At 24.0% G+C, this 27,500-nt stretch overlaps 12 protein-coding genes across 12 annotated transcripts in view; 6 read left to right on the plus strand and 6 right to left on the minus strand.

The window, feature by feature from the left end:
• Nucleotides 1-530: 530 nt before the first annotated feature.
• DDB_G0284493 (hypothetical protein) lies at nucleotides 531-1,843 on the plus strand (the record flags this gene model as incomplete). The annotated part of the gene is made up of 2 exons (XM_633433.1): nucleotides 531-650; nucleotides 755-1,843. The coding sequence occupies 2 exons, from the start codon at nucleotides 531-533 to the stop codon at nucleotides 1,841-1,843; spliced, it is 1,209 nt and encodes a 402-aa protein (XP_638525.1).
• Nucleotides 1,844-2,076: 233 nt separating this feature from the next.
• Nucleotides 2,077-3,790, minus strand: ragC (Ras-related GTP-binding protein; the record flags this gene model as incomplete). Its single annotated transcript, XM_633434.1, has 5 exons — nucleotides 2,077-2,332; nucleotides 2,450-2,592; nucleotides 2,700-2,954; nucleotides 3,207-3,492; nucleotides 3,648-3,790. 5 exons carry the CDS (start codon nucleotides 3,788-3,790, stop codon nucleotides 2,077-2,079), a joined length of 1,083 nt encoding a protein of 360 aa, XP_638526.1.
• A 1,354-nt stretch (nucleotides 3,791-5,144) lies between these two features.
• DDB_G0284497 (hypothetical protein) lies at nucleotides 5,145-5,759 on the plus strand (the record flags this gene model as incomplete). Its single annotated transcript, XM_633435.1, has 1 exon — nucleotides 5,145-5,759. The coding sequence occupies one exon, from the start codon at nucleotides 5,145-5,147 to the stop codon at nucleotides 5,757-5,759; it is 615 nt and encodes a 204-aa protein (XP_638527.1).
• A 143-nt stretch (nucleotides 5,760-5,902) lies between these two features.
• smc2 (structural maintenance of chromosome protein) lies at nucleotides 5,903-9,562 on the minus strand (the record flags this gene model as incomplete). Its single annotated transcript, XM_633436.1, has 2 exons — nucleotides 5,903-9,139; nucleotides 9,245-9,562. The coding sequence occupies 2 exons, from the start codon at nucleotides 9,560-9,562 to the stop codon at nucleotides 5,903-5,905; spliced, it is 3,555 nt and encodes a 1,184-aa protein (XP_638528.1).
• Nucleotides 9,563-10,087: 525 nt separating this feature from the next.
• fut4 (hypothetical protein) lies at nucleotides 10,088-11,485 on the minus strand (the record flags this gene model as incomplete). The annotated part of the gene is made up of 1 exon (XM_633437.1): nucleotides 10,088-11,485. One exon carries the CDS (start codon nucleotides 11,483-11,485, stop codon nucleotides 10,088-10,090), a length of 1,398 nt encoding a protein of 465 aa, XP_638529.1.
• A 1,394-nt stretch (nucleotides 11,486-12,879) lies between these two features.
• Nucleotides 12,880-16,392, plus strand: gxcQ (RhoGEF domain-containing protein; the record flags this gene model as incomplete). The annotated part of the gene is made up of 1 exon (XM_633438.1): nucleotides 12,880-16,392. One exon carries the CDS (start codon nucleotides 12,880-12,882, stop codon nucleotides 16,390-16,392), a length of 3,513 nt encoding a protein of 1,170 aa, XP_638530.1.
• Nucleotides 16,393-16,568: 176 nt separating this feature from the next.
• Nucleotides 16,569-17,939, minus strand: gmd (GDP-mannose 4,6-dehydratase; the record flags this gene model as incomplete). Its single annotated transcript, XM_001134543.1, has 4 exons — nucleotides 16,569-17,417; nucleotides 17,489-17,529; nucleotides 17,643-17,781; nucleotides 17,898-17,939. The coding sequence occupies 4 exons, from the start codon at nucleotides 17,937-17,939 to the stop codon at nucleotides 16,569-16,571; spliced, it is 1,071 nt and encodes a 356-aa protein (XP_001134543.1).
• A 791-nt stretch (nucleotides 17,940-18,730) lies between these two features.
• Nucleotides 18,731-20,122, plus strand: fut6 (hypothetical protein; the record flags this gene model as incomplete). Its single annotated transcript, XM_633440.1, has 1 exon — nucleotides 18,731-20,122. One exon carries the CDS (start codon nucleotides 18,731-18,733, stop codon nucleotides 20,120-20,122), a length of 1,392 nt encoding a protein of 463 aa, XP_638532.1.
• Nucleotides 20,123-20,950: 828 nt separating this feature from the next.
• fut5 (hypothetical protein) lies at nucleotides 20,951-22,339 on the plus strand (the record flags this gene model as incomplete). Its single annotated transcript, XM_633441.1, has 1 exon — nucleotides 20,951-22,339. One exon carries the CDS (start codon nucleotides 20,951-20,953, stop codon nucleotides 22,337-22,339), a length of 1,389 nt encoding a protein of 462 aa, XP_638533.1.
• A 652-nt stretch (nucleotides 22,340-22,991) lies between these two features.
• On the plus strand, nucleotides 22,992-24,869 carry sf3b2 (PSP proline-rich domain-containing protein; the record flags this gene model as incomplete). Its single annotated transcript, XM_001134544.1, has 1 exon — nucleotides 22,992-24,869. The coding sequence occupies one exon, from the start codon at nucleotides 22,992-22,994 to the stop codon at nucleotides 24,867-24,869; it is 1,878 nt and encodes a 625-aa protein (XP_001134544.1).
• Nucleotides 24,870-24,915: 46 nt separating this feature from the next.
• DDB_G0284507 (hypothetical protein) lies at nucleotides 24,916-26,150 on the minus strand (the record flags this gene model as incomplete). The annotated part of the gene is made up of 2 exons (XM_633443.1): nucleotides 24,916-25,473; nucleotides 25,563-26,150. The coding sequence occupies 2 exons, from the start codon at nucleotides 26,148-26,150 to the stop codon at nucleotides 24,916-24,918; spliced, it is 1,146 nt and encodes a 381-aa protein (XP_638535.1).
• Nucleotides 26,151-26,620: 470 nt separating this feature from the next.
• Nucleotides 26,621-27,500, minus strand: part of DDB_G0284509 (hypothetical protein) — a gene marked incomplete at both ends in the record, with an annotated part of 1,345 nt that continues 465 nt past the window's right edge. Inside the window, 2 exons of the mRNA XM_633444.1 lie at nucleotides 26,621-26,743; nucleotides 26,884-26,955. Coding sequence (XP_638536.1) covers nucleotides 26,621-26,743; nucleotides 26,884-26,955 — 195 coding nt within the window. The remainder of the gene's footprint in view (nucleotides 26,744-26,883; nucleotides 26,956-27,500) is intronic.

A 27,500-nucleotide genomic window follows, 5' to 3' on the forward strand; every position in this document is an offset into this window, starting at 1 on the left:
TTTTTTTTTTATTATTTTTATCCTTAATAAAAATTTTAATTAAGTTTTGAAAAACAAAATTAATAATGTCTTTAAATGGTTTATTATAAATTTAAATCCGTTTTTTTTTTTTAGGTTTTATTAAAATATGATTTTCTTTATTTTTTTTTAATGATTAAAAATGAAAAAAAAAAAAAATGAAAAAAACACAACAGTTGCATTCATTTTTTATATATTTTATATGATTTTGTATTTATGAGGGCTCTATTTATCTATACTAAATCCCTATTAAAAAAATTTTTAAAATACCAATATTTAATGACTGGTCGATCGAACAAAAAAAAAAAAAAAAATAAAAAAAATAAAAAATAAAAAATAAAAAAGAAAATCACTATTTCAAAGAAAAAAAAAAAAAAAATGAAAAAAAAAAAAAAAAAAAAAAAAAAAATTTTGATTGATATTTTTTATTATTTTTTTTTTTTTTTGGATTTTATTATTATTATTATTATTATTATTATTAACCCACAAAACACGCACAATATAAACTAAAAATGGAAGAATTATTTGAAAACGATTATTTTATCATTATTGGAACAGTGACTGATAAAGATAGTTTAACAGATTCCATTGATCAATCAGGTGGTATCTTCTCAAAAACTTTAAATAAAAAAGTAAGAAATATCACAATATTAATAAAAAAAAATTTTAATATCCATTCATACATACTAATAATTATAATAATTATAATAATAATAATAATAATATAAATTTTTAGACAACATTAGTAATTTGTAATGATATTGATGATGAAAATAATAAAAAAGAATTAGAGAAAGTAAAGAGTGATTTAAAGATTATTGGTGAACAATTCATTACAGAATCAATTAAAGAAAAGAAAAGATTAAATGTTGATGATTTTATAACCAAATCAAAGAGTGGTGGTAGTGGTAGTGGTGGTAGTGGTGGTAGTAATGATTCAGATGAACAACAGCCAAGTAAAAGATTAAAAGTTGATTCATTACAAGTTGGATCAACATGGATGGGAGCATTATTTTATGTGAATACAAGTGAAAGTTATCCATTCTCATTGAATATTGAATCAAGAGTTGATGATATAAACACCAATGAAAGTAAATTAGAAGGTACAATCGATTGGCCAACATTAGAGGATGCAAAAACTGCATTCCGTGCAACTTTAAAAGATGATGATTTAAAGATTGAAGAGCATACACAAATCACAAACACTGATCAAGTTTCATTACCAAATAATTATGAAGCAAAAGTTATCAATGGTAATAGACCTTCAATTAAAGGTACAATCGTTTATAGTGATCCTACTGATTCCGCAAATCCTGATTTAAAAGCAAGTTTTAATTTAACTTTTAAACCATCAACTACTCCATCTTCTTCAATCTCATCTGCAACATCAAATTCAACATCAACTACATCATCATCATCATCATCAAATTCAAATGGTACAGGATCATCTGCAAATTCAACACCAAAATTAGATTTAGATTATTTAATTGCAGGTAATCAATTTAAGGGTGATTTTGAAATACCATATAAATTTAATGTTAAAATTACTTCAAGAAAGAATCAACAAGATATTGAAGGTATAGTTGATTGGGTTGATTTAAAGACAAAAACAAAATTAAAGGGTACTTTAAATGAAAAAGATTTATCAATTACTTTAACTGAAACTGATATCATTAGTGGTAGTGGTGTTGAATTACCAATCGTTTATACTGGTACTCTTACCTCTTCATCCGATCCAAAAACTTTGGATTTAATAACTGGTCAATATAAAGTTGATGGTAGTACACCTTCAACTGGTAAATTTAAATTAGAATTAAATTGTTAAAAAAAAAGAAAGAATAAAAGATTTTAAAAATTGTTTATAAAAAAATAATAATAAAACACATATTACATTATTATTATAATTATCATTATTATTATTATTATTACTACTATATTACTATTTTCTTTTTATTTTTTTTTATTTTTTTTATTTTTTTTTTATTTTTTTATTATTTTATATTATTTTTTTTTTTTAAAAGGTGTACCTAAACTTTATTAAGGTAAAGTCAAACTTATTTAGTTTGCTTTCTTAATAGTTTTCTTTGCACCAGCTTTAGTTGTCTTTCTACTGAAAACTTCTTCAATTGCTTTTTTGAAACAAATAAAATTGTAATCAATTAAACCATGTTTATCAAAGTTTGATTCACGAAGTAAACAAACTAATGCTAAATATTTGTTAACTTCCTTTAAATATAAAACCATACCATTATTTAATTTAATAACAGAGTGTGATTCTTGATCATAACCTAAACCTTCCTCTTCTTCTTTAAGACTATTAATTTTAAAAATTAAAAAAAAAAAAAAAATAATTAGAAAATTATTATTATTAATCAACCAATTGTTTTTATAATTTAAATTATTCCATCCAAAAATAAAAAATACCACATACCCATAGATACATGAAACATCAATAACTACATCAATCATATCACTACATAATTCATAAGTTTGCATATCAACTGGTGAATTATCAGTAGCAACATAAATTTTACTAACAACATCAACTAAAAATGCTTTTTCAATTCTTGATCTCTAAATATTTAATAATAATAAATAATAATTAATAATAATAAAAAAGGAATTGTTAATAATTTTAAAATTATAAAAATAATAAAAATTAAATGATAATAATAACATACAGAAATGAAAACATCTAATAAATTTTCTAAAGTTGGAAGTTGAGGAATAAGTTTTTGAATAACCTTTGAAAAAGCTTCAAAGATTGAATGATCATAAATACTTGTCACATAGAAACTTGGATGTACATTAATATTTGCATCTGCTAATTCTTCTGTTGTTTTTTGTTGAATATCTCTTTGTCTATCAATTTTGTGATCGTCTGATAAACCATCTGATTTGTGAATGAATACTTCAAAGTGAATATTTGGGTTAATCTAAAAATAATAAAGTAGTGTTTATATTTGATGAATTAATTATAACTATTAGTATAAATTTATAATATATTATATTGGTCCCTATTCTATAATTATAATTATTATTATTATTATTATTATTATTATTATTATTATTATTATTATTATTATTATTATTATTATTATTATTATTATTATTATTATTATTATTATTATTATTATTATTATTATTATTATTATTGTTTTTATTATTAATCTCTACATAATTCATACTTGATAAACTTTAGCAATAGTTTGATGAAGTTTTTGTAATGCTTCAATGATTTCATCTTGAGCATCAATGACGAAAACAATGGCACCACAATTATTGAGAATGTATTCATAATCGAATGATGGATCAAAGAAATCTAATTGACCTGGGAAATCCCAAATTTGAAATTGAACGAATGATGAATTTGAAATATCATTCTTTACAACTTTACTTGTACTTTCTAAAAATAAAGTTTCATTTGGTAACATTTTATGAAAAACAACTTTTTGAATTGATGATTTACCTGATCTAAATAGTAGAGAATATTAAGTTATAATATACATACAAATAAAAAATAAAACAAATTAATTTACATATAAATATTAAAGTGTGTGTCAATGGGTTTTTTTTTTTTTTTTTTTTTTTTTTTTTTTTTTTAATAAATATATATATATATAACTTACCTTTTTAAACCCATTAAAAATATTTTTGGTTTATTTTCAATTTGTGAAGCTGGTTCGCCTGCAGCTTGTGTATCTTCACCATAACCCATATCACCTAAATTACCAACAAAAGCATTATCATATTCTTCATAATTATCCTCCATCTTTTTTATTTTTTTTTTTTATTTATTATTATTAAATCACCCAATTAAATATTATGTAGTTTTTTTTTTTGTATAGTGCTTTATTTGTGTTATTACTATAGTTTTATTTTTTTATTTATTTTTTGATGTCTTTAATATATAAATAAAAAAAAACTAAATAAACTTTTTTTTTTTCAATTGAGTTTTCAAAAATCAAAAAAAAATAAAAAAAAAATAAAAAAAAAAAAAAAAAAAAAAAAAAAAAATTTATTTTTAATTTTTATTTTTATTTTTTTTTCAATATTTTTAGGGAAAAGATTGGAAAACGATAGTCCGGATTTGAAACATATGAAATAAATGTTATCGCTTTGAAAAAAAAAAAAAAAATTTAAAAAAAGATCGTGTATTTAATAAAATAAAAATAAAAATAAAATAAAATAAAAGTAAAAATATAAATAAAAAAAAATAAAAATCGATTAGTTATTAAAATAATAAAATCAAAATTTAAAAAATATTAATTCAAATAATTTTAATTAATAACAAATTTGAAATTTATATCTATTTAATTTTGAATTATTAACAACACAATTTTCAATGTTTAAAGTTTTTAATTTTTTTTTTTTTTTTTTTAATTTTTTTTTTTTTTTTTTTTTTTTTTTTTTTTTTTTTCTTAACAAATTTTATTAATAAAATAAAAAAAATATTTTTTCGTTTTGTTTTTATCGTTAATTTAAATTAAACTTAAAATAAATAATTTGCCTCATAAAAAAAATATCTACCAGGAAAATATATATACGTCGGAAAATTGTGGCTCGATAAATTAAATGTGATAATTTTTTCTTAAGGAACATTTTTTAAAAAATTCCAATCGAACGTTCCATTGGAATGAGAAATTTTAAATAATAATTTTTTTATAATTCTATAAACAGTAAAATCATTTTTTTCCGGGGTTAATTCAATAGGTTAAAATTAAATTTTTTACCACTTCAATTTTAATAATATATAATATTATAAATTCAATTAAAATTTTATTTCACTCTTTAATTTTAATTAACCCCGGAAAAAAATAATATTAAAATATTTAAAATAACTAATAATATTTTTTTTCCAGCCCACAATTGAGATGAAAATTCATTTCGAATATTCTATTAGAAGAAACTCTGCCCGGAAAAAAAAAAAAAAAAAAAAAAAAAAAACCCAAAATCTTATTATTAAGCAAATATCCAAAACTAAATTTTCTCCTTTCCGGTTTTTTTTCTTATGTTTTTACTTTTTTTTTTTTGGTATAAATTAAGTCTTTTAAAATTTTATTTTTTTTATTTTATTTTATTATAGTTATTTTAAATAATAATAAAATTAACAAATAAAAGAAAAAATGGTTGAAAAAAGATCTTTTGTTTCTTCAAATAAAAAAGAAGAAGTTTTTACCAAAACAATTGAAATTATTGAAAAAGATAGAAAACATTACAAATACACTATTGATAATATGCAAACTTATGCACATGCAATTCAACCTCATTTTACCATGTGGGTTAATGCAATGCATATTTTAGGAATTGGTGGTGAAATTACAGAAGAGAATTGTAGAGATGAAATGTTTGGTCTTAGAGACGAAGGTAATCATTCAATTTTATGTTTAGATTATTTTTCACAATTGGGTGAATTCAAATTACATCATTATGCCAACGGTTACAAAATTGCCAAACAAGTTTACCAAAATTTAAAAAAGCCAATGGTAATCTTATCATTTTTAATTGCCAATGAATTAAACTCTGGTGTTGTTGAAGATCTTGAAAATGCTTTATCAGTACTCGGTGTCAAAGACACAACCTACGTTGACGTCCATAAAGAAGCCGATTCCATAACTTCTGAAGATGGTCATGCTATTAAACTTTTAAAAGTATTAGAAATGGAGAATGCCACTGTTGAAGACATCAATTTAGGAATTCAATTATACAGAGATTTTTACAATGACATCTTTTTAAATTAACCAAATAAAATAAAATAAAATAAACATATTTATTTATTTATTCATTAAAAACTTGTTGTTGTTGTAGTTGTAAATATGTAACTTTTTTTTTATTTTTTTTATTGTTTTTTTTTTTTTATTTTTTTTTTTTTATTTAATTTTATTTATTTCTTTTTACCAACTTGTTTATCTTTTTTATTGAAAACAGTTCTATGAACTTTCGAAACACCATCAATAAATTTAGTTTCAAATAAAACATTTGCATTTGTAAACATACCTTCTTTAAGAGATACAACGATGAATTGAGAACTTGTGAAATGTTGTTTTAACATCATACCGATATTTTGAGTATGTGAAAGATCGAGAGCAGCATCGATTTCATCTAGAATATACATTGGAGCAGGTTTAAAGAGTAATAATGAGAGAATTAAAGAGAGTGCTAATAAAGATTTTTGACCACCACTTAACTCTGAGAGGGTTTCTTTCCAAACGTCACCAAATGCAACTTTAACTTCAAGACCAAATAATTCATTTTGACCTTCTGGTGGCTCCAATTTTGCAGAGGTACCAGGTAAGAGAGTTGAAAATATTGAGCCGAAATCTTTATTTACCTTTTTCCAAGTGGTACGAAGTGATTCATTCTTTTTCTCATCCAATTCTCTAATTACATGTTCAATTTTACTCTTATCATTTTCAATGATTTTCTTTTTTTCCATCAATTCTTGATATTCTTGTTCGGCTTTTTCAAACATACTCATTACCTTTCTATTGATAGTTTTGGAAAGTTTCTCTTGTTCCTCTTGAAGTTTAATATATTCAGAGTTTGCTTTGGATGGATCTGTAGCATTGAAATCGAAATCACTACCAGGTCTATTGAATAGTTGTTTCTCATTCTTTATCCAAGTATGCTTTTTAATTGCAGCTTCTAACCATTTCGAAGCCTCTTGACGATCTTTATCTACACGATTCATTCTACTCTTGAGTTTCTCTGTTGACATATCGATTTCAGTGATTTCTGATTGAATTTTCTCCAATTCTTGATGTAGTGAACGAATTGCATCATTCTTTTGTGCCATATCTTTTCTAATTTCAGAGAGGGTTTCTCTAATGTCTTGAATTTGTTTATTGGTTTCCGATATTGAACGTGCCAATGTATCAACATCTTTTCTCATCTTTGAAATGGTACCTTGATTGCCTTGAGTCTCCTTTGAGAGATTCTCCAATTCATTATCCATCTCTTGAATTTCCAAATCTAATTTCTCAATGAATACTTGTTCACCTTTTACGATTTTATTTGATTTTATACATTTCTCTTTAGTGATTTGAATTTTCTTTTCAAGATCTTTCAATTGACTCTCTCTAATCGATTGAAAATCGTTAACTTGACTCTCTAATTGTTTAACTTTTTCCAATGCCTCTTTTTCTTTAATCATTGAGTTGGTGATTAATTGAGTATCGGATTCAATGGATTTCTCCATCTCTTTAATTGATTCCAATAATTGATGATGTGGATTCAATTGGAAACGTTGGGCAATCAATGATGCTGCATGTTGTTTAATATTGAGTTGTTGTTCCAATTGTTTGAATCTATCAGTTACAGATTTAAGTTGAACCAACTCAAAGTTAATATGTTCCAATTGGGATTGATTCTCTCTAAGACAACGATTATTTTCATTTAAACGTTGAATTTGTGTTAGAATTGAACCAGAGGGTGGTCTACTACCACCAGTTAAAGAACCTGCAGGATTATATTCATCACCTTCCAAAGAGATGGTTCTAACCTTAATCGATGAATCAAATGCCGCTTTTTGAGCATACTTTTTATCGGTTGCAATAAATGTTGAACCAAATACAAAGTTCATTGCAGGTTGCAATTCTTTATCGTACTCAACAAACTCAATAGCTGGTTTAACTGCACCATTTGGTGCAATCTTTTGTGCATTCTTAATCTTTTGTGGATCAATAGAACGACCCTCGACTTTATTCAATGGGAGAAGTGTTACCCTTCTCTTCAATTGACCCTTTGAGAGTAACGCTTTACCAGTTTCATCATCTTCGATTACAATATTATAAAGTTTACCACTTGCACAAATTTCCAAAGCAGTTGCAGTTTCAACATCTTTAAGTGTGATTAAATTTGCAACGATACCTTTAACCTTACTTCTATCGAATGATTTTGAAGGATCGGTATAGTTGAATTCTAAACCACTCAATTGTGCAGAGGCATTACCAACCTCTTCACGTAATTTCGATACCAATGGTTCCAATTGACGCTTTTTCTCAGTTAATTCTTGTTGTTTACTATTATCCAATTGAAGCTCTTGAATTGAACGTGTTAATTGTTGGATTTCTCTCTCTACTAGCTCTTGCTCTGCTTGTAATTTCTTATGATCTGTTTGTTCTTGTGTTATTGCTTTTCGTTTTGCAATTAATTCACTTTGTAAATGTTTAACACGAAATTCCGCTTGTTTATATTCAGATGCAGCATTTACTGCAGTTTTTTTAGCTTCCATCAATTGTTCAGTGTATGAACCATCCTCTGCAGCTGAACTACCATCGGCACCCGTTGAAATACCTGTGGTCATTGTATTGTGTTTATTTTGTAAAGTTTTTAATTCTGCATTGATTTGTTGATTCTCTTCAACGATTGATTGGATTTTCTTCTCCATTGATTGTTTTTCTTTTTGTTTTTGTTGAATCGATTGTTTAATCTCCTCACGAGTATTGGCTAAATTATTGATTGCACCCTCTTCCTTATCCAATGATTCCTTTTGATGTTTATGTGAAGTTTGATATTTAACCAACTCTTTTGAAAGTTTTTGTTCCTGTTGGTCCATTTCCTCTAGATTGGTCTCTTTCTCTCTTTGTTTTGCCAATTCACTAATCTTAGCCTTCAAATCGGTTGATTTCAATGTTAAATCTTTCTTTCTCTTTTGTCCCTTATCAATCTCTGCTTTAAATGATTCAAACTCTGATGATTCTAATTTCTTTTCATATGTATAATATTCATAGGCAATGATAAAACGTTGAAGACGGTCGATTAAAGTTTGATTATTTGTAAATTTCATATAACTTGTACGTTCACCTCTGAGTTTATCCAATGTCGGTGTAATCTCCTCCGCTAATACTTTAGTGATTTCATCAACTTTCTTTTGTTTCTTTTCAATTGTATTCAATGCTGAATTCTTTTTCATTTCAAACATTCTAGTACCTGCCGCTTCTTCTATCATTGCTAAAATCTCTGGTGGTTTCATATTCAATACTTTTGTAATACGACCTTGCATAATTAAAAAATGTGGATTATTTACATTTAATTGTACTGAATGAAATAAATCTTGTACTCTTGATAATTGTGCATTATGACCATTAATTAAATATTTATTACGACCACCAATTGCAACCTTTTTTTAAAAATTTAAATAAAAAAAAAAAAAATTTTATTATTATTAATATTTGTATTTTTTTTTTTTTTTTTTTTTTTAAAAATAATAATAATAAAAACATACTTGTCTTGTTACAGTTATTTTATCTAAATGTTCATAACCAGCTGGTGATTGTTTTTTATCAGAATTATTAAAAGTGATGGTAACACTTGCTTTGGTTATACCAGCTTGACCTTTTTTATAAACCAACTCTTGAAGTGAATCAACTCTAACTTGTGATAAATTTGAAATACCAAGTACAAAACAAATACTATCTAAAATATTACTTTTACCACTACCATTTAAACCAGTAATTGCATTAAACGTTGGATCAAAACCTTCTATAACTGTTCTATTTGCATATGATTTAAATCCATCAATAATAATATCTTCAATATACATATTTCTTTCTTTTTTCTTTTTTTTTTTAATCTAAATAAATAATAGTAATAAATAATGATAACAATAATAATAATAATAATAATAATAATAATAATAATAATAATAATAATAATAATAATAATAATAATAATAATAATAATAATAATAATAATAATAATAATAATAATAATAATAATAATAATAATAATAATAATAATAATAATAATATATACAATTTACACCTTTCTTAATGAAATACTAAAAAAAAAAAAAAAAAAATTAAAAATTTGACCCTCCTTTTTTTTTTTTTTTTTATTTTAAAAGTTTTTTTTTTTTTTTTTTTTCACAAAAAAAAAAGCGCGAAAAAAAAATAAAAAATAATATAATTCAGAAAATTCCCATGGAATCGGTAAATTAATTTATGTTTTGTTTTTTTTTTTTTGTAAAAACCTTGATTTTAAAATGATTAATAAAAAAAACAAATAAAAATTTTTGATGGTTTTAATTAATAAAAAAAAAAAAAATTAAATTTATATTTTATTTTATTTATATTTTATTTAATTTAATTTTAAAATAATTTGAAGGTAAACAAACTTCATTGATTGGTTTATATTTTAAATTTTTAAATGGTGTTACACCAGATTTTAAAAGTTGATAATGTCTTAACATTGCACATTCAAATTCACGAATTATAAAACCAGGTTTATAAGGATAATTATTTACACCTTTCCATTGCTCAATTGCAGTTTCATTTGTTCTCCAATTGAGAAGGATTTTATTATACTCATCATCATTTTGATCTAAATAAATTAAATGATTTGCTAATTCCTGTGTAGAGTTAAAATCACCAACGTATATATAAGAATTGTATGGTAAATATTTGATAGTACTTGGATGACCCATAAATATTGGTACGGAACCAGCAGTCAATGCATCCAATACTTTCTCAGATACGTAATCTTTACAAATTGAATTCTCAAAAACAATTGTAAATTTATATTTTGTTATTACTTCTTTCTTTTTTGCAAAAGGATCATTTGATAATCTTTTTAGTATTTCTTGTGTTGGCATATTATTTAAACAGTGGCCATACGAATCGATAACTATATATTTCATTAATTCTTGAACGTATTCTAAACGATTAGATCGTACATCTTGACAATTTGAGCAGAACCAATTCGCCAATGGGAGTGATGGTATTTGGTGAGGTTGTAGTGCACTTAGATTAGTGGTTTTCATAATTTGGTAATCTTTTTTAAATTGATTTTTAATTTCTACCATATCGCGTGCTGGTATGAAATTATATGTTTTAAATGCGCTGGTTTTATGTGTATCGAATCCCGTTCTAATATCAGATTGTGCTTCGTAGGATACTTTAAAATTGAAAATTTTATAACAAGTTTGATTGAATGAACAATGTCTGAGATGTGGTGGCTCTAATGCAATTATCATTCTTGGTATGGACTGGTTGTACTCTCTATCGGGGTACTGAAATTGTATGCCTGAATCATTGTATATCTCCATGTCCACTGTTTGGTTTGGGTACATTGGTTTCTTTATTAAATAGTACCATCTTTTGTCGTCAATTCCTCTACATCTTCTTGCTATATTATCATCTGTTGGCCTGTCAAATGATCCTAAAAATTTCAAATACACTAAATCCGATGGTACACCATCTGGCACCTGCTCAAGTGGTAGGTCGTCCTCACCTGCAAGTATATTATTTTGATCTTGAAAATCATTATCTAGATTATAAATATTATGGTGATATTTTTGATGTTCTGGACTATAAATATCAACCTCATCCTCAGATCCATAAAAAAATACATTTGCATCATCATCATCAAATAAACTATATTTTAAAATATTAAATCCTATAATAATTAATATTATATAAAAATAAATTATTAAAAGTTTTCTTGAGAATGGTTTTATCCTTTTCATTTTTTATTATTATTATTATTTTTATTATTATTTATAGTACAACTATTATTATTATTATTATTATTTTACTATTACTATTATTATTTATTTTTATTTATTGTCATATATTAATTATTTTTTGTTTTTTGTTTTTTTTTTTTGTAAGCATCTTGAAAAATAAAAAAATTAAATTAAAAATAAATTAAAATTTGGTTTATCATTTTAAAAAAAAAAAAAAAAGTGCAATGTGTTTTTATTTTTTTCTTTTTTTTTTCTTTTTTTTTTTCTATATTTTTTTTTTTTTTGTTTTTTTTTTTATTTTAAAAATGAAATGCTCAAATGCCATATTTTTTATTTTTTTGAGATTTGTTTTTCTTTTCCCTTTTTTTTTTTTTTTTTTTTTTTAAAAACAATGGTTTTTGGATTTTTTTGGTCTTCCTTTTTTTAGAATTTTCCTTTTTTTTTTTTTTTTTTTTTTAAAAACAATATATCCAACTCATATTTAATCTAATATTATTTTTATTATTATGATATTGATGAGAGGAAAAAAAAAAACTAAGCCAAACTCCAAAGTTTTCAAAGAAATAGGAAGGTCCAAAAAAAGAAAAAAAAATATATGATTTTATATAAGGTAGAAAATTTATCACTTACCAAATTTCTTTTTTTTTTTTTTTTTTTAATCCAATTTAATTGAACTGAATCTTGATTTATTTTAAAATAATAAGTAAAAAAAAAAAAAAAAAAACAATTGTAAAATTTGAATTTATTTTTTTTTTTGTATTTTTTTTTTGTTTTTATTATAATAATTATATGTATGTTTTTATTTAACTCGATTAATCAGTGAGATATTAATTAGTGAGATAAGTTGAAAAAAAAAAAAAAAAAAAATAAAAAAAAAAAACCATTACCCAAAAACTTTTTTTTATTTTTAAATTTAAAAATAATTTTTTTTTGATTTTTTTTTTTTTTTTTTTTTTTTTTTTTTTTTTTAAAACACGTAGCCATAATATCTTTTTTTTAGTTTTTAAATAAATAATATAACTATTGTAACATTACCTTTTTTTTTTTTTTTTTTTTTTTTTTTTTATGTCAGTAAATAATAATTTTTACAAACTATTAATAAACTTCTAAAATAACTGTACTATAAATAAATATATAACCAAATAAAAACCCCCACTACCACCATTTTTTTTTTTTCCAAACCCAAAAAAAAAAAAAAAAATAATAAAAAAAAAATACAAAAAAAAAACAAAAATAGAACATAAAATAATAATAAATTAATAATAATAATAATAATAATAATAATAATAATAAAAATAATATAATAATAAATAATAAATAATAACGAAAATAGTTGAACCAAATAAAATAATATATAATAAATAGATACTCATATAAAATATTAATTAATTAATATGAGTACTGGTTTAAAATGTTCGTCATGTGGTGCTTCAAATAGTAGTACATCAAAGTTTTGTACATCGTGTGGCAACAAAATGGCGGTGACAACAACGGCGGCATCGTCACCAACAGCACCATCAAAATCATTTTTAGCGCCAACGATTTCAAAAGTTACAGTTACCACAACTACAACAACTTCAAGTAGACCAGCATCAACAATAGTTAAACCATCACACTCAACTACAACAACAACAACAACAAGTAGACCAGCGTCAACAATTGTTAAACCAACAACAACCACAACAGCATCAACAGCATCAACTACACCAACAAAATCGATTTTAAAACCAACCACACATGTAACATCACCATCAACAACAACAACAACAACAACAAATAATAATACAATCCCATCAAAATCAATTTTAAAACCAGTTTCTACAACTGTGTCTACACCTAAAACAACAGAACCTTTAACAAGACCAAAATCTCACACAATTTCAGTTGGTACAGGTAGTAAGCCAACCACCACCACTACCACATCATCACCATCATCAACATCATTTGTAAAAATGGCAGCAAAGAGTAGAGAAAGTTTAGATAATCAAGCACAAAGAGATACAATGGTACTTCAAGGTTCTACATCAACACCTTTACCATCTTCAAAAAGTACTTTACAAATTAAGAAACCAACAACAACAACAACAACAACAACACCACCAACAAGTAGACCAGCATCAATGTCAGTATCAGTATCAACACCAAAACCAATTCCATCCACCACCACTACAATCAATAAAACGACAGCAACAACAACAACAACACCGAATAAAACAAGTTCATCACCATCATCACCATCATTAATTGATAAACAAAAAGAGGCGGAAAGATTAGAAAAACAAATTCAAATTGAAAAAGAGAAATTCCATCAAAAAGAGAGAGAAATTGAACAAAATCGTCAACAGCAATATGAAAAAGAGAAACAAGTTGAACGTGAAAAACTTGAACGTGAAAAAGAGAAACTAATTCAAATTGAACGTGAGAAATTCGAACGTGAAAAACAACAACAACAAGACAAAGATGAACGTGAAAAACATAAACAACATGAAAAAGAAGAGCGTGAAAAACATAAACAACATGAAAGAGAAGAACGTGAACAAGAAAAACTACATCAAAAACAATTGGAAAAAGAACGTGAACAAGAAAAGCTACATCAAAAACAATTGGAAAAGGAAGAGAAAGAGAAACAACATCAAGAACGTGAAAAATTAAAACAATTTGAAAAAGATGAAAAAGAAAGAATTAGAAAATTAGAACGTGAAAAATATTTTTCAACACCACAACCACAAACAACCAGTAATTCAATAAATCCAACACCATCATCACCATCAATTTCTTCACCATCATTAATTGCTAGTGGTGGTAGTATTAACAACGGCAACAACAACAACAGTCACAATGATAGTGGTGACGAAGATTCAACAACTACAATCGCAACAACAACAACAACAACAACAACAACAACCAATAAAAAGAAAAGAGATAAAGAAAAACAAAAATCAAGAATATTTTCATTATTTTCCAGAATAAAAGATGATGAAGAAAATGATGAAGATGAATTAGTAATATCAAGTCCATCATCACCACCACCACCATCATCACCTACAGTATCACCAACACCTGATAATCCAAACCAATCATCATTTAATATTTATGAAAAGGATAGTGGTGATATTAGGGATAGTGGTGATTTTTCAAATAATGGTGGTACTATTGGTGAAGGTCAATTAAGAAAATGGGCTATTAAAAGGAATGAATTACAAAAATCTGAAGGAAATTTATTTGCACCATCATCACCATCACAAACCTCACTTTCTGGTGCAGGTTTCCCAATTGGTTCACATAGTCCAAATAGTAGTAGTGGTTCATTGAATTTAGCATTAAATGGTAATGGTAATGGTTGTAGTAATAATAATTTGGGAGCTACTACATCACCATTACCAATATCATCATTTATACCATCATCATCACCAATGGTTGGTAATAATAATAATTCACCATCAGGATTTCAAATGGGAACATCACGTATATCATCACCAAATCCACCACCAGATTTACCAAATAATTTACCACAAGCCATTGAACAACGTGATCGTGTAATTGAAGAGATTATAGTGACAGAAGCCGATTATATTAGAGATTTAGAGATTATGGTTTGGTTAAAGAAAGAGATGACAATTCATGACAATGATACAACCAAAGGTAGTACATTGGAAGAAATTAATTCATTATTTAGTAATGTTGAACAGTTATTATTGGTAAATAAAGAATTGTATAAAAAGTTTTGTAATTTTGATAATTCATTCAATACAAAGGTTGAAGATGGTGGTGATGGTAGTGAAAAACCATTGTCATTTATAGACCATATTGCAAGTGGATTCGTTAGTATGGCAGATTTCTTAAAGTCTTATTTCGTTTATTGTAGTAATCAACAAAAGGCGTTATCAACATTCTCTGCATTAAAGGGTAAAAATTGTACATATTTAGCATACCTATTGACAAGAAGAGAATGTAGGTCATTACCATTCGATAGTTTCTTAATTAAACCAGTTCAAAGAGTTTGTAAATACCCATTATTAATTAGAGAGCTAATTAAAACCACACCACAAGATTCCAAATCCTATGAGAATTTAATTAATGCTCAAAGTAAAATTGAGAGTATTGTATTCGCTGTCAATGAAAAGAAGAGAGAATTTGACTCACAAATGAAAATGCTTGACATTCAAAATGGAATCATTGAGTCTGGTGACACCACCACAAAGATTCTATCACCAAGTAGAAAGTTAATAAAAGAGGGTTCCATACAAAGTTGGGGTTCAACCATACCAACTGGTACACGTGATTTCATTTTCAAAAAGAAGAATAAAGAAGGTTACTATTACCTCTTTAATGATCTTTTTTTATATGCTGAAATTAAAAATGATAATTCAATTAAAGTCAAATCTGAAATACCTTTTGAACATTCTGTAATTTGTGATACATTACTCGATAATTGTGCATTTGATATTAAAAACAAAAATCTATGGTGTATGTTCTCTTTAGAAACCCTTGAAGAAAAACAATTAATTTTTAAAGAAATTGAATCTCAAATGTTATCTTATCAAGGTCTATTACAAGAATATCAAAAATATGTTGATGATAGAAATTGTACTTCTGGTAGTAGTAGTAGTAGTAGTAATAATAGAAATTCAACCATTTCAAATAATGGCTCCACTGCTTTAACCAATGGTACTAGTAGTAGTAATTTATCATTATCTTCAAATTCTATAACTTTAAATGGAGCTTCATCTTCATCATCTTCCTCTGAATTATTATCAATTGAAGAATGGAAATTATTAGTTAAAAATAAACCGTTACCTGCATTACCCACAACTTCAAATAATAATAATAGTAATAATAACTCGCCATCAATATCCAGAATTAATAAAGCATTACCAACTCCTCCTCCACCACCATCAAAAAATTAAAAAATTTTAAAAATAATAATAATAATAAAAAAAGACTTTTAAAAATTTATATAATTATAATTAAATTAGAATAGAAATTAAAGTATATTTAAAGTATACTTGATGTTTTATTTAAAATTTTACTTTATTATTTTTTTTTTTTTTTTAATTTTTTTTTTTTTTTTTTTTAGAAAAATTTAATTATATTTATCACCATTTTTAATATATTCAATATCTTTAGCAACCATTTCTTTAACGAGTTCACCAAAAGAAGTTTTAATTTGCCATTGTAATAATTTCTTTGCTTTATTTGGATTACCAAGTAAAAGATCAACTTCAGTTGGTCTGTAATATTTCTCATCAATTTTAACGTAAACTTTACCAGTCTTTTCACAGTAACCTTCTTCTTTTTCTGCTTCACCTCTCCATTTGATGATGATATCAATTTCTTTGAATGATTTTTCAACAAATTCACGAACTGAATGAGTTTCACCAGTGGCAATAACGAAATCTTCTGGCTTCTCTTGTTGTAACATTAACCACATTGCTTCAACGTAATCTCTAGCGTGACCCCAATCACGTTTAGCGTTGATATTACCCAAGTAGAGAATTTCATCTCTACCACATGCAATACCAGCAACGAAACGAGTGATCTTTCTAGTTACAAAAGTTGGACCTCTACGTGGTGATTCATGATTGAATAAGATACCATTACATGCATACATATCGTAAGCCTCACGATAGTTTACAACGATCCAATAGGCATATTGCTTTGCGACAGCGTATGGTGAACGTGGATAGAATGGTGTGGTCTCTGATTGTGGAATCTCTTGAACTTTACCATATAATTCAGAGGTTGAAGCTTGATAATATTTAACCTTTTTCTCCATACCACAACTACGAATTGCATCCAATAAACGAAGACAACCTAAACCATCAACATCACCTGTATATTCTGACATATCAAATGAAACTTTAACATGACTTTGTGCACCTAAATTATAAATTTCAGTTGGATTAACTTTTGAAACAATACTATGTAAATTCTATTTAAAAAAAAAATATATATAGTATTTTTTTTTTTTTTTTTTTTTTTTAAATCTAAAGATTTACGTACACTAGCATCTGTTAAATCACCATAATGTAAAGTAAGTGATTCTTTTTTTAAAAAAATGAAATAAATAAATAAAAATTAATAAATTTGAATAATTTTTGATTAAAGTAAAGTATTTTAAAATCAATATATGTGTGTGTGTGTGTGTATTAAGTTACTTTTTCCTTCAACATGTCGATCTTGATATAAATGTTTTTTACAATGGTATTAAAATGATGAAAGATCTTCTGAATAATACCATGAACATAATAGCCCTTACTAATAAGGAACTCTGTTAAATATGAACCATCTTGACCCTAATTTTTTTTTTTTTTTTTTTTGGTCGATTAGTATTTTTAAATTTTTTTTTTTTTTTTGATTAAAAAAAAAAATGAAAAATAATAATAATAATAAATAAATTAAAAATATTTACAGTAATACCAGTAATTAATGCTACTTTACGTTCTTCACTCATTGTTATTTATATATATATATATGTATTTATAATTATTGTTTGTTGAAGGGTGAAATTCAAAACAAAATTAATTTAAAAAAAAAAATAAAAATAAAAAATGAAAAATAAAAAAAAAAAGAAAAAAAAAAAATAAAAAAATTATTTTTTCAAATTGTTGTTCTAAAAAAAAAAAAAAAAAAAAAATGATGAAAGGTGGCAAATGGTTGAAATTTTTTTTTGACCCTAAAAAAATGAAGTTTTTTCCACTCTCCTAAATTTTTTTTTTAAAAAATATAAAAAACAAAAGCTTTTTTAAAAAATAAAAAAAAGACATCAGCAACGACAGCACTCGCCAAAACAAAACTTATTTCTCTAACAAATAAATAAATTTTGCTTTTTTTTGGTGAAAAAGGTAATAAAAAGAAAAAAAAAAAAAAAAAAAAATAAAAATAAAAAATAATAAAAGATTTAAGCAATTTACCCAAAAAAAAAAAAAAAAAAAACTGCCCATATCCAAAAAAACTAAAAATAAATAAAAAAAAAAAATAATAAAATAAAAAAAAAATAAAAATTTTGAAACACTACTCAAATTTTTTTTTTTATTTTATTTTAATTTTTTTTTGTCAAATTTTTTTTTTTTTTTTTTAAATCCCTTGCCATAGCCCAACACCCAACAAAAGAAATAATAAAATAATAAAATAATAAAATAAATATAATAATTGTAGAAGTAATAGTAGTTGTGGTAGTAGTAATAATAATAATAATAATAATTGTAATAATAAAAACTAATAATAATAATAAAAATAATAAAAATGAAAAATTTTGCTTCACCATTAAAAAAAGTTTTTATACTATGTTTTATATTAACAATAATAATAATAGGATATAATATTATAAATGAAAGTATAGAATTTACAGATGTTTTTTATTTTCAACAAAGTAAAAGTTTTGAACAAACTAGGGATCCAAACCAAGTTGAAACAATATATACAAAATATAATGTAGATGGTGATGATACGACAAAGAATTACCTTTACGAGGGTGAACATGTAATTGAAAATTATAAAAGTTTAAATATATCCTCAGAGTATTTGGTACTGTTCAATTATATTGGATATTTTGAATATAGAATTCCAAATGATGCAGCATTCAAATGTCAAGGACTCGACGACAACTTTTATTATGTCGTCCCTTTGGATAACTCGACAGCAAACATCGGACACCAACTACCACCACCATCACACCCACCAGTTGATATGGAGATCTATTTCGATATTAAAAACTCATTCCAAATGATAGACGACAGTTCACCAAATCATGTGCCAAGAATGTTGATCACATTGGAGCCTCCACCATTTAGAGGATGCGAATTTGAGAAATCATGTGTAGAATCATTTAATTTCAAACTTTCATTCGAATCAAAATCAGATGTTAGATTAGGTTTCGATTCAAAAATAAGTCCATTTGAAGAGTTTAGAAAATTACCTTTGTCATTGATTTTGGAAACTCAAAATCAATTCAAGAATGATTATGAACAAAGGAAATTAAATAATTCATTACTAGCTCACCAAACATCATTCCCAATGATAGATTGGTTTTGTTCAAATTGTGAAACACAATCGAATCGTATTGAATATGTAAAGGAATTAATGAAATATATGGTTGTGGATTCGTATGGAAATTGTCTTAAAAATATGCCAACACCTGATTACCTAGCCAGAAGATCGGTTGACCCTTTCACTAGAAAGAGACTATTTATTACAAAATATAAATTCACAATTGTTTTTGAAAATTCATTATGTAAAGATTACGTATCTGAGAAGGTATTGGATGCATTATCGGCTGGTTCCGTACCAATCTTTATGGCTCATCCAAGTACTATCAAATATTTACCATATCAATCTTATATATACGTTGGTGATTTTGACTCTGCAGAGGAATTAGCAAATCATTTGAAATATTTAGGTGAAAATGATATCGAGTATAATAAATTTCATGCATGGAGATCAAATGAGACTGCAATCGATCAATGGAAAGGTGTAAATAATTATCCAAATAAACCTGGTTTTAAATTACTTGAACTTCAATGTCCAATTCTAAGACATTTCCTACGTTTAAAAACTGGTAAAATACATTTAAAAAATTTAAAATATAAACCATTTGATGAAGTTTGTTTACCATCGACTTATTTTAAAGTAAAATAAATAAATAAAAAAAATAAATAAAAAATAAATAAAAAATTATATTTATAAATTCTCAAAAAAAAATGAAAAAAAAAAAAAAAAAAATGAAACAAATCGTGCGATTTGTTTCCTAAACCACTGTAACAGTAAAACAAAAATTTTTTTTTTTTTTTTTCTTATTAATATTATTATTATTATTAGTATTATTATTTTTTTTTACTTTTTTTTTTTTTTTTCTTATTAATAATATTATTTATTTTTTTTTTTTTTTTTTTTTTTTTTTTTTTTAGTCAAATAGTCTCTTTTCCATTTTTTTTAATTTTTCTTTTTTTTCAAGCTATGGCCACATAAGACATGTCGATTTTTTTGGGTTACATTGAAAAATAATTTTTTTTTTAAAAAGTTTTTTTAAAAAGTTTTTTTAAAAAGTTTTTTTTTTTTTTTTTTTATTTTCTTTTTATTTTCATAAAGACATTTATTAGGTTGGGTTATCAAAATTATAATTTATTTATTAAAAATAAAAAAAAAAAAAAAATAAAAAAAAACAATTTAAATTGTTTGAAAACACACAAAAAAATAAAAAATCAAAAAAAATTAATTTGTTTTTAGGGTGTGTGCTAAAAATAAATAATAACAATATTTTTTTTTTTTTTTTTTTTTTTTTTTTTTTCAATGTGTTTTTATTTTAATATTTTATTATTATTATAATTATTATTTATTTATTTTCACCAACCAATTTATTTATTTATTTATTTTTTATTTATCTATACAATTTTTTAAATCTTTTTTTTTTTATTATTTTTTTTTGAAAAAAATAATAATAATAATAATAATAAAAAATAAAATAAAATGAATTTAAATAAAACATTATTTAAAAGAGTTTATGCATTATGTTTTTCACTCTTAATGATAATAGTTTCATATAATAATTTTTATAATAATTTCCTTGGTAATCCAGGTGTTTATTTCTATCATAAAGATATTGAAAGAGCAACTTATGGGAACTATTATAATAATGACGCAAAATATCATAACAATTCCAATAAATTTAATGTGGATAATGATGATCCATACAAACATACAAATATTGAAGGTGAAGGAGTTATAACTCGAGATGCTATTAAAGAATTAAACATTTCAAATGATCAATATTTTTATTTTAAATATATTGGAAGAGTTGATACGAGAAAATTAGATCGTGATACAATTATTAGATGTAAAGGATTAGATGATAAATTTTACTACATAGTAAGGAAACCATATTACCCAAACCAAAAACTTGATATGGAGATATGGAGTGATTATATCGTTGATTTTGAAGCACCAAAAAAGAAGCTATCATCTAGAAATGTGCCAAGAACATTGATATCGATGGAACCTCAACCCAATAGAACTTGTGAATTTGATAAGGACTGTTTTGAATTTTTCAATTTTAAAGTTTCATTCGAATCTCAATCTGATATAAGAATGGGATTTGATACACCATCATCAAGTGCATACAAATTGTATAATAAATTAACAATTGATGAAATTGCTAAAATTCAAACTCAATTCAAATTGGAATATCAAGTAATGAAACACAACAATACTTTACAACCTCACCAGAAATCGATACCATTGGCCAATTGGTTTTGTACAAATTGTAATTCTCATTCGAATCGTAATGAATATGTTCAGGAATTAATGAAATTCATTGTGGTGGATTCTTTTGGTAAATGTTTGAAAAACATGCCAACTTCTAATTTCCTAAGTAGAGGTTCTGGTGACCCATTCGAAAGAAAGAGACTATTTATAACTAGATATAAATTTACAATTGTTTTTGAAAATTCAATTTGTAAAGATTATGTATCTGAAAAGGTATTGGATGCATTAATTGCTGGATCCGTACCAATATTTATGGGTCATCCAAGTACTATCAAATATTTACCACTCAATTCTTATATATTTGTTGGTGATTTTAAAAATGCTGAACATTTAGCAAATCATTTGAAATTTTTAAGTGAAAATGATAATGAATATTTTAAACTTCATACATGGAGAACAAATCAAACTGTAATCGATCAATGGAAAGGTGTAAATAATTATCCAAATAAACCTGGTTTTAGATTCCGTGAAGTTCAATGTCCAATTCTAAGACATTATCAACGTTTAAAAACTGGTAAAATACCATTAAAAAAATTAAAATATAAACCAATGAATCAAGTTTGTTTACCTTCAAACTATTATAAAATTAAATAAAATATATAAATATATTTTTTGTATAAATTTTTATTTATTTATTTATTTATTTATTTATTTATTTATTTATTTATTTATTTATTTATTATTTAATTAATTAATTTTTTTTTTTTTTAATTTTTTATTTTATTAATTTTCAAAAATATTTTTAAAATCATTAAAAAATGTTTTAATCACAAATTTTCAAATTAGTTATAAATAAAAAATTAACACATTCTTAAGAATTTTTGTTTTTTTTTTTTTTTAAATAAACTGTTTAATTTTTATTTTTTTTAAAAATTAAAGGTAAATTAGTGGACAAAATAAAAAATTTAAATTAAATTATTACCCTTTTTTTTTTATTTTTATTATTAGTATTTTTAATTTTTAATGATTACATTCATTTTTTTTTACATTTCGAATGATTTTGTATATTGCAATATACTAAACCCATATTAAAAATAAATAAAATTAAATCATTTAAAATAATAAAATTAAAAATAATAAAAATAAATTATTTTTTAACTTTCAAGTCTGACAATATTTCAACAATTACAACAATTAAAAAAAAAAAAAAAAAAAAAAAAAAAAAAATGAAAATTTGAAAATTGAAAAATTTTTTTTCATTTACTTTTAATTTGATATGTACATTTAAAAAATAAAAAAAAAAACAATGGATACGACATTAACTGAAACTATCCAAAATAACAATAATATTAATAAATCAATAAATAATAAAAAAAAATTAAAACATCAAAAGAAAAAAGAACAAAAAAAGAAACAAAAACAACAAAAAAAAGAAGAGAATATATTTCAACAAACTAATAATAATAATATAAAAGAAGAAATAAAACTTGAAAATAATGATGAAAATAATGATGAAAATAATAATAATAATGATGATGATAAAATAACAGCACCAATTGATGGATTTTCAATTGATGAGAATGATCCATCATTTGAATTATTTTCGAAATTAGTTAAACATTTTGATAACCCATATGAAGATCCAAAAGAGATTGAGAGAAAAGAACAAGAAGAACAAGAAGAAAAAGAAAGAAAAGAAAGAGAGGAAGAAGAAGAAAGAAAGAAAAAAGAAGATAATGAAGACGATGATGATGATAATAACGATGATGATGATAATAATAATGATAATGAAGACGAGGATTCAAAGAAATTATCAAATAAAGAGAGAAAAAGACAAAGAAAATTACATTTACCAATTTTAAAACAGTTAGTTGATAGACCTGATGTTGTAGAGTTACATGATGTAAATTCACCAAATCCTGGCTATTTGATCGCAATGAAGTCCTATAGAAATACAATACCTGTGCCAGCACATTGGTGTCAAAAAAAGAAATACCTTCAAGGTAAGAGAGGTTTCGTTAAACCACCATTCGAATTACCATCATTCATCGCAGCGACAGGTATCACTAAGATTAGGGAGGCAATATTGGAGAAAGAGAAAGAGATGAAATCAAAACAAAAACAACGTGAAAGAGTTCAACCAAAAATTAGAAAGATGGGTATAGATTATGAAGTTTTACGTGACGCTTTCTTTGTTCATCAAACTAAACCAAATCTATCCATTCAAGGTGACCTCTACTATGAAGGTAAGGAATTCGAGGTTAACCTAAAGAACAAGAAGCCTGGTGTTTTATCCGACGAATTAAAGCGTGCACTTGGCATGATTGAGGGTTACCCACCACCATGGTTGATTTATATGCAAACTTATGGTCCACCACCATCTTATCCAAATTTGAAAATACCCGGTGTTAACTCACCAATTCCAGAGGGTGCTCAGTATGGTTTTCATCCTGGTGGTTGGGGTAGACCAGTTTTAAATGAATTTGGTAAACCACTTTATGAAAATGTAAATAATAATAATAATAATATAAATAATAACGGAGATCAACAACAGCAGCAACAACAATCACATCCAACTAGAGAATATTGGGGTGAATTATTACCAGAATCTGAAGATTTTCAAGAAGAAGAGGAACAACAAGAACAACAAGGTACTGAAGAAGATGAATTACAACAACACCAACTTGAAGATGATGAATCGATTGGTGATGGTATTTCAAGTGTACCAAGTGGTTTGGAAACTCCTGATATTGTTAATATTAAAAAATCAAGATATGACCAACAACAACAGCAACAACAGCAACAACCAAGAGAATTATATCAAGTTATTGAACAACAAAATAAAAACTCATCTTCTGGTGGTTTAATGGAATCAGCTCATCGTTATAATATACCATCAGTAATTAAACAACAACAGCAACAACAACAACAACAAAATTCATCTAGAGTAGATGTAATTAAATCTCAACGTTCTGCACCTGTAGAAATTACATTAAATCCATCAGAGGTTGAAAATGGTCAAGAAATTGATGAAGAACTTTTGAAAAAGAAATATGAACAAGCAACACAAGCATTACAGAAACAAAGACCAAAAGAAGACATTAGTGACATCATCGAAGAACAAAATAAAAAAAGAAAAAATCAATTACAAAAAGAAGAAAAACAAAAGAAATTCAAATTTTAAAAATTATCAAAACGTTTTGAATAATATCAAATAATAAATTTTTTATTTAATTTTCTATATACATTTCATTTTCATCATTATTTTTATTATTATTATTATTATTATTATTATTATTATTATTATTATTATTATTATTATTATTATTATTATTATTATTATTATTATTATTATTATTATTATTTTTCTTTTTTCTTTTTTCCTTTTCTTTTTCTTGTTCTTGATCTTCAGGATTTAAAGGAGGTGGATGATTGAAACCAACATCACGAATACCATATTCAACTATATCAAAAGGGGTAAAACAAGATTTAAATGATGGTGACTTATAAAGATGACAAAATCTTTGTTTTTGTTTCCAAAATAAAACCATTCTATATGTACAAATATGTGTCCAACTCTCACCCAAGTAAGGAACCAATATTGACTCCTTTTGATTGGGTGATATCTTTGTTGTAACTTGATTCATTACAACCACTGCTAAATTGTATCTAGTTGCTATATTCATTAAATTTTGTGCTAAACTCAATAAGCTTCTTGTTCTTAAACCCATATCTTTAAAATCACATCTAAAAGGATATGTTATACTATCAACTACAATTAATTTAACCTAAAATTAAAAAAAAAAAAAAAAAAAAAAGATTAGTCCCAATCTGATTAATAATAATAATAATAATAATAATTATAAAATTTACATACATCTTTATTTTTTTCTAAGAATAATGGTAATTGATGAATTAATGAAATGATTTCAATATAATGATAAACTCTATAGTAATAGATACTATTTAAAACAGTTTCAACGGTTGGTATATATGTTGTTTGGGTCATTGGGTTTTTTAATAGTACACATTCTAAATGATTCACTAAATGAGTCGCCATTTCACGTACACGTTGACATGAATAACTACCTTCAGTATCTATATAAATTGCTTTACCTTGAACACCTCCTAAATCAAATGGAATAGATGTATTTACTAATAATTGAAATGCCATATTAGTTTTACCAATACCAGGTACACCACAAATTTCTGTAATCTTTTTTAAAGGTGTACCACCATTTAACATTTGATCTATCTCACTACAAAATGTAATAATATTATTATTACCATCTCTACCTTGTATCAATAAATCCAATGCGCTAATTCCATTATTATTTAAATAATTACTATAATTATTAATATAATTATTAAATATTATTTCATCTTCATTAATATTATTATTATTATTATTACTATCTGTTGTATTATTATTATTATTAGTATCTTTATTTATATCTTCATCCATTAACCTTTTTTTTTATTATTTTATTATTTGTATCTTTTATAATTAATAAAAAAAAAAAAAAAAAAAAAAAATGAAAAAATAAAAACAAAAACAAAACTAAAAAAAAAAAAAAAAAAAAAAAAAAAATTTTATTTTAAACAAAATAACTAATTTCTTTGAAATTATTTTCTTATTTCTTAAATCGTGCCATTGACACAACCTTTAAAAAATAAAAACAAAACTTTTTTTTTTGAAATAATTTAACTTTATATAATAATGAAAACGCTTCGCTAAACTAAATTAACTATTGTCTATTTTTTTTTTTTTTTTTTTATTATTATTTTTTTTTTTTTTTTAATATAAGATTTTAAAGATATTATTAAAATCATCTAAAATTATTTTATTTCCAAAAAAAAAAAGTTTTCACACACCTTGAGGTTTTTTTAAAAAAAAAAATCAAAATTATTATTATATTATATTATTTAAATTGTTTATTTTTTTCCTGATTTTTTAATTCCACTTCCACCTAATGGACCACCTCCCTTTGCTTTATCAGCCATTGCTTTTAATGCCTTAGCTTCTTCTTTTTGTTTATTTTGGAATGCAATATCTTCCTACATATTAGAGAAAAAAAAATAAAAAAAAAAAATTGTGTTAATACATATAAAGAATGATTGAAATTATTAATTATATGTTGAATGTTTGATGTTTGATTATTTGTTATTTGTTTATTTTGTAGTTTGTTAAAACTTACTTCATCATATTCTTTAGCATCTTTTTTGGCTGCTTTTAAAGGTTTCTTTTTACCACCGTCTTTTCCTACCATCTGGATTATTTAAATAAAAATTATTGTTATTATTATTATTATTCATACATTCTACTCAAATCCGATATTGATAGATAAAAAAACCAGTACATACTATTTATTTATTGTGTGCTTTTTATATTTAGAGAATGAGAAAAAAAAAAAAAAAAATTTTAATCGAAAAAATAAAAATAAAAAAAAAATAAAAAATAAAAAAAATTGAAAATAAAAAATAAAAATAAAAAAAAAAAATGTTTTGTTTTTTTGATTTGTTAAAAAGAAAATTTTCTTTATTTTAAAATAACTAGTTGTAATAGTATTTAAATTTTTACAATTGTTTTTTTTTTTTTTCCAAATAAGATTTAAAATATTAAAATATTAAAAGATTAAAAGATTAAAAGATTAAAAGATTGATTGATAGTTTTTTTTGAATTAAAATAAATATAAATATATATGTGTATTAAATATAGTCGCCCAATTTGAGATCAAATGATTATTATAATTATTATTATTATTATTATTATTATTATTATTATTATTATTATTATTATTATTATTATTATTAT

Source organism: Dictyostelium discoideum (assembly GCF_000004695.1).
Source record: "Dictyostelium discoideum AX4 chromosome 4 chromosome, whole genome shotgun sequence".
Lineage (NCBI taxonomy): Eukaryota > Evosea > Eumycetozoa > Dictyosteliales > Dictyosteliaceae > Dictyostelium > Dictyostelium discoideum.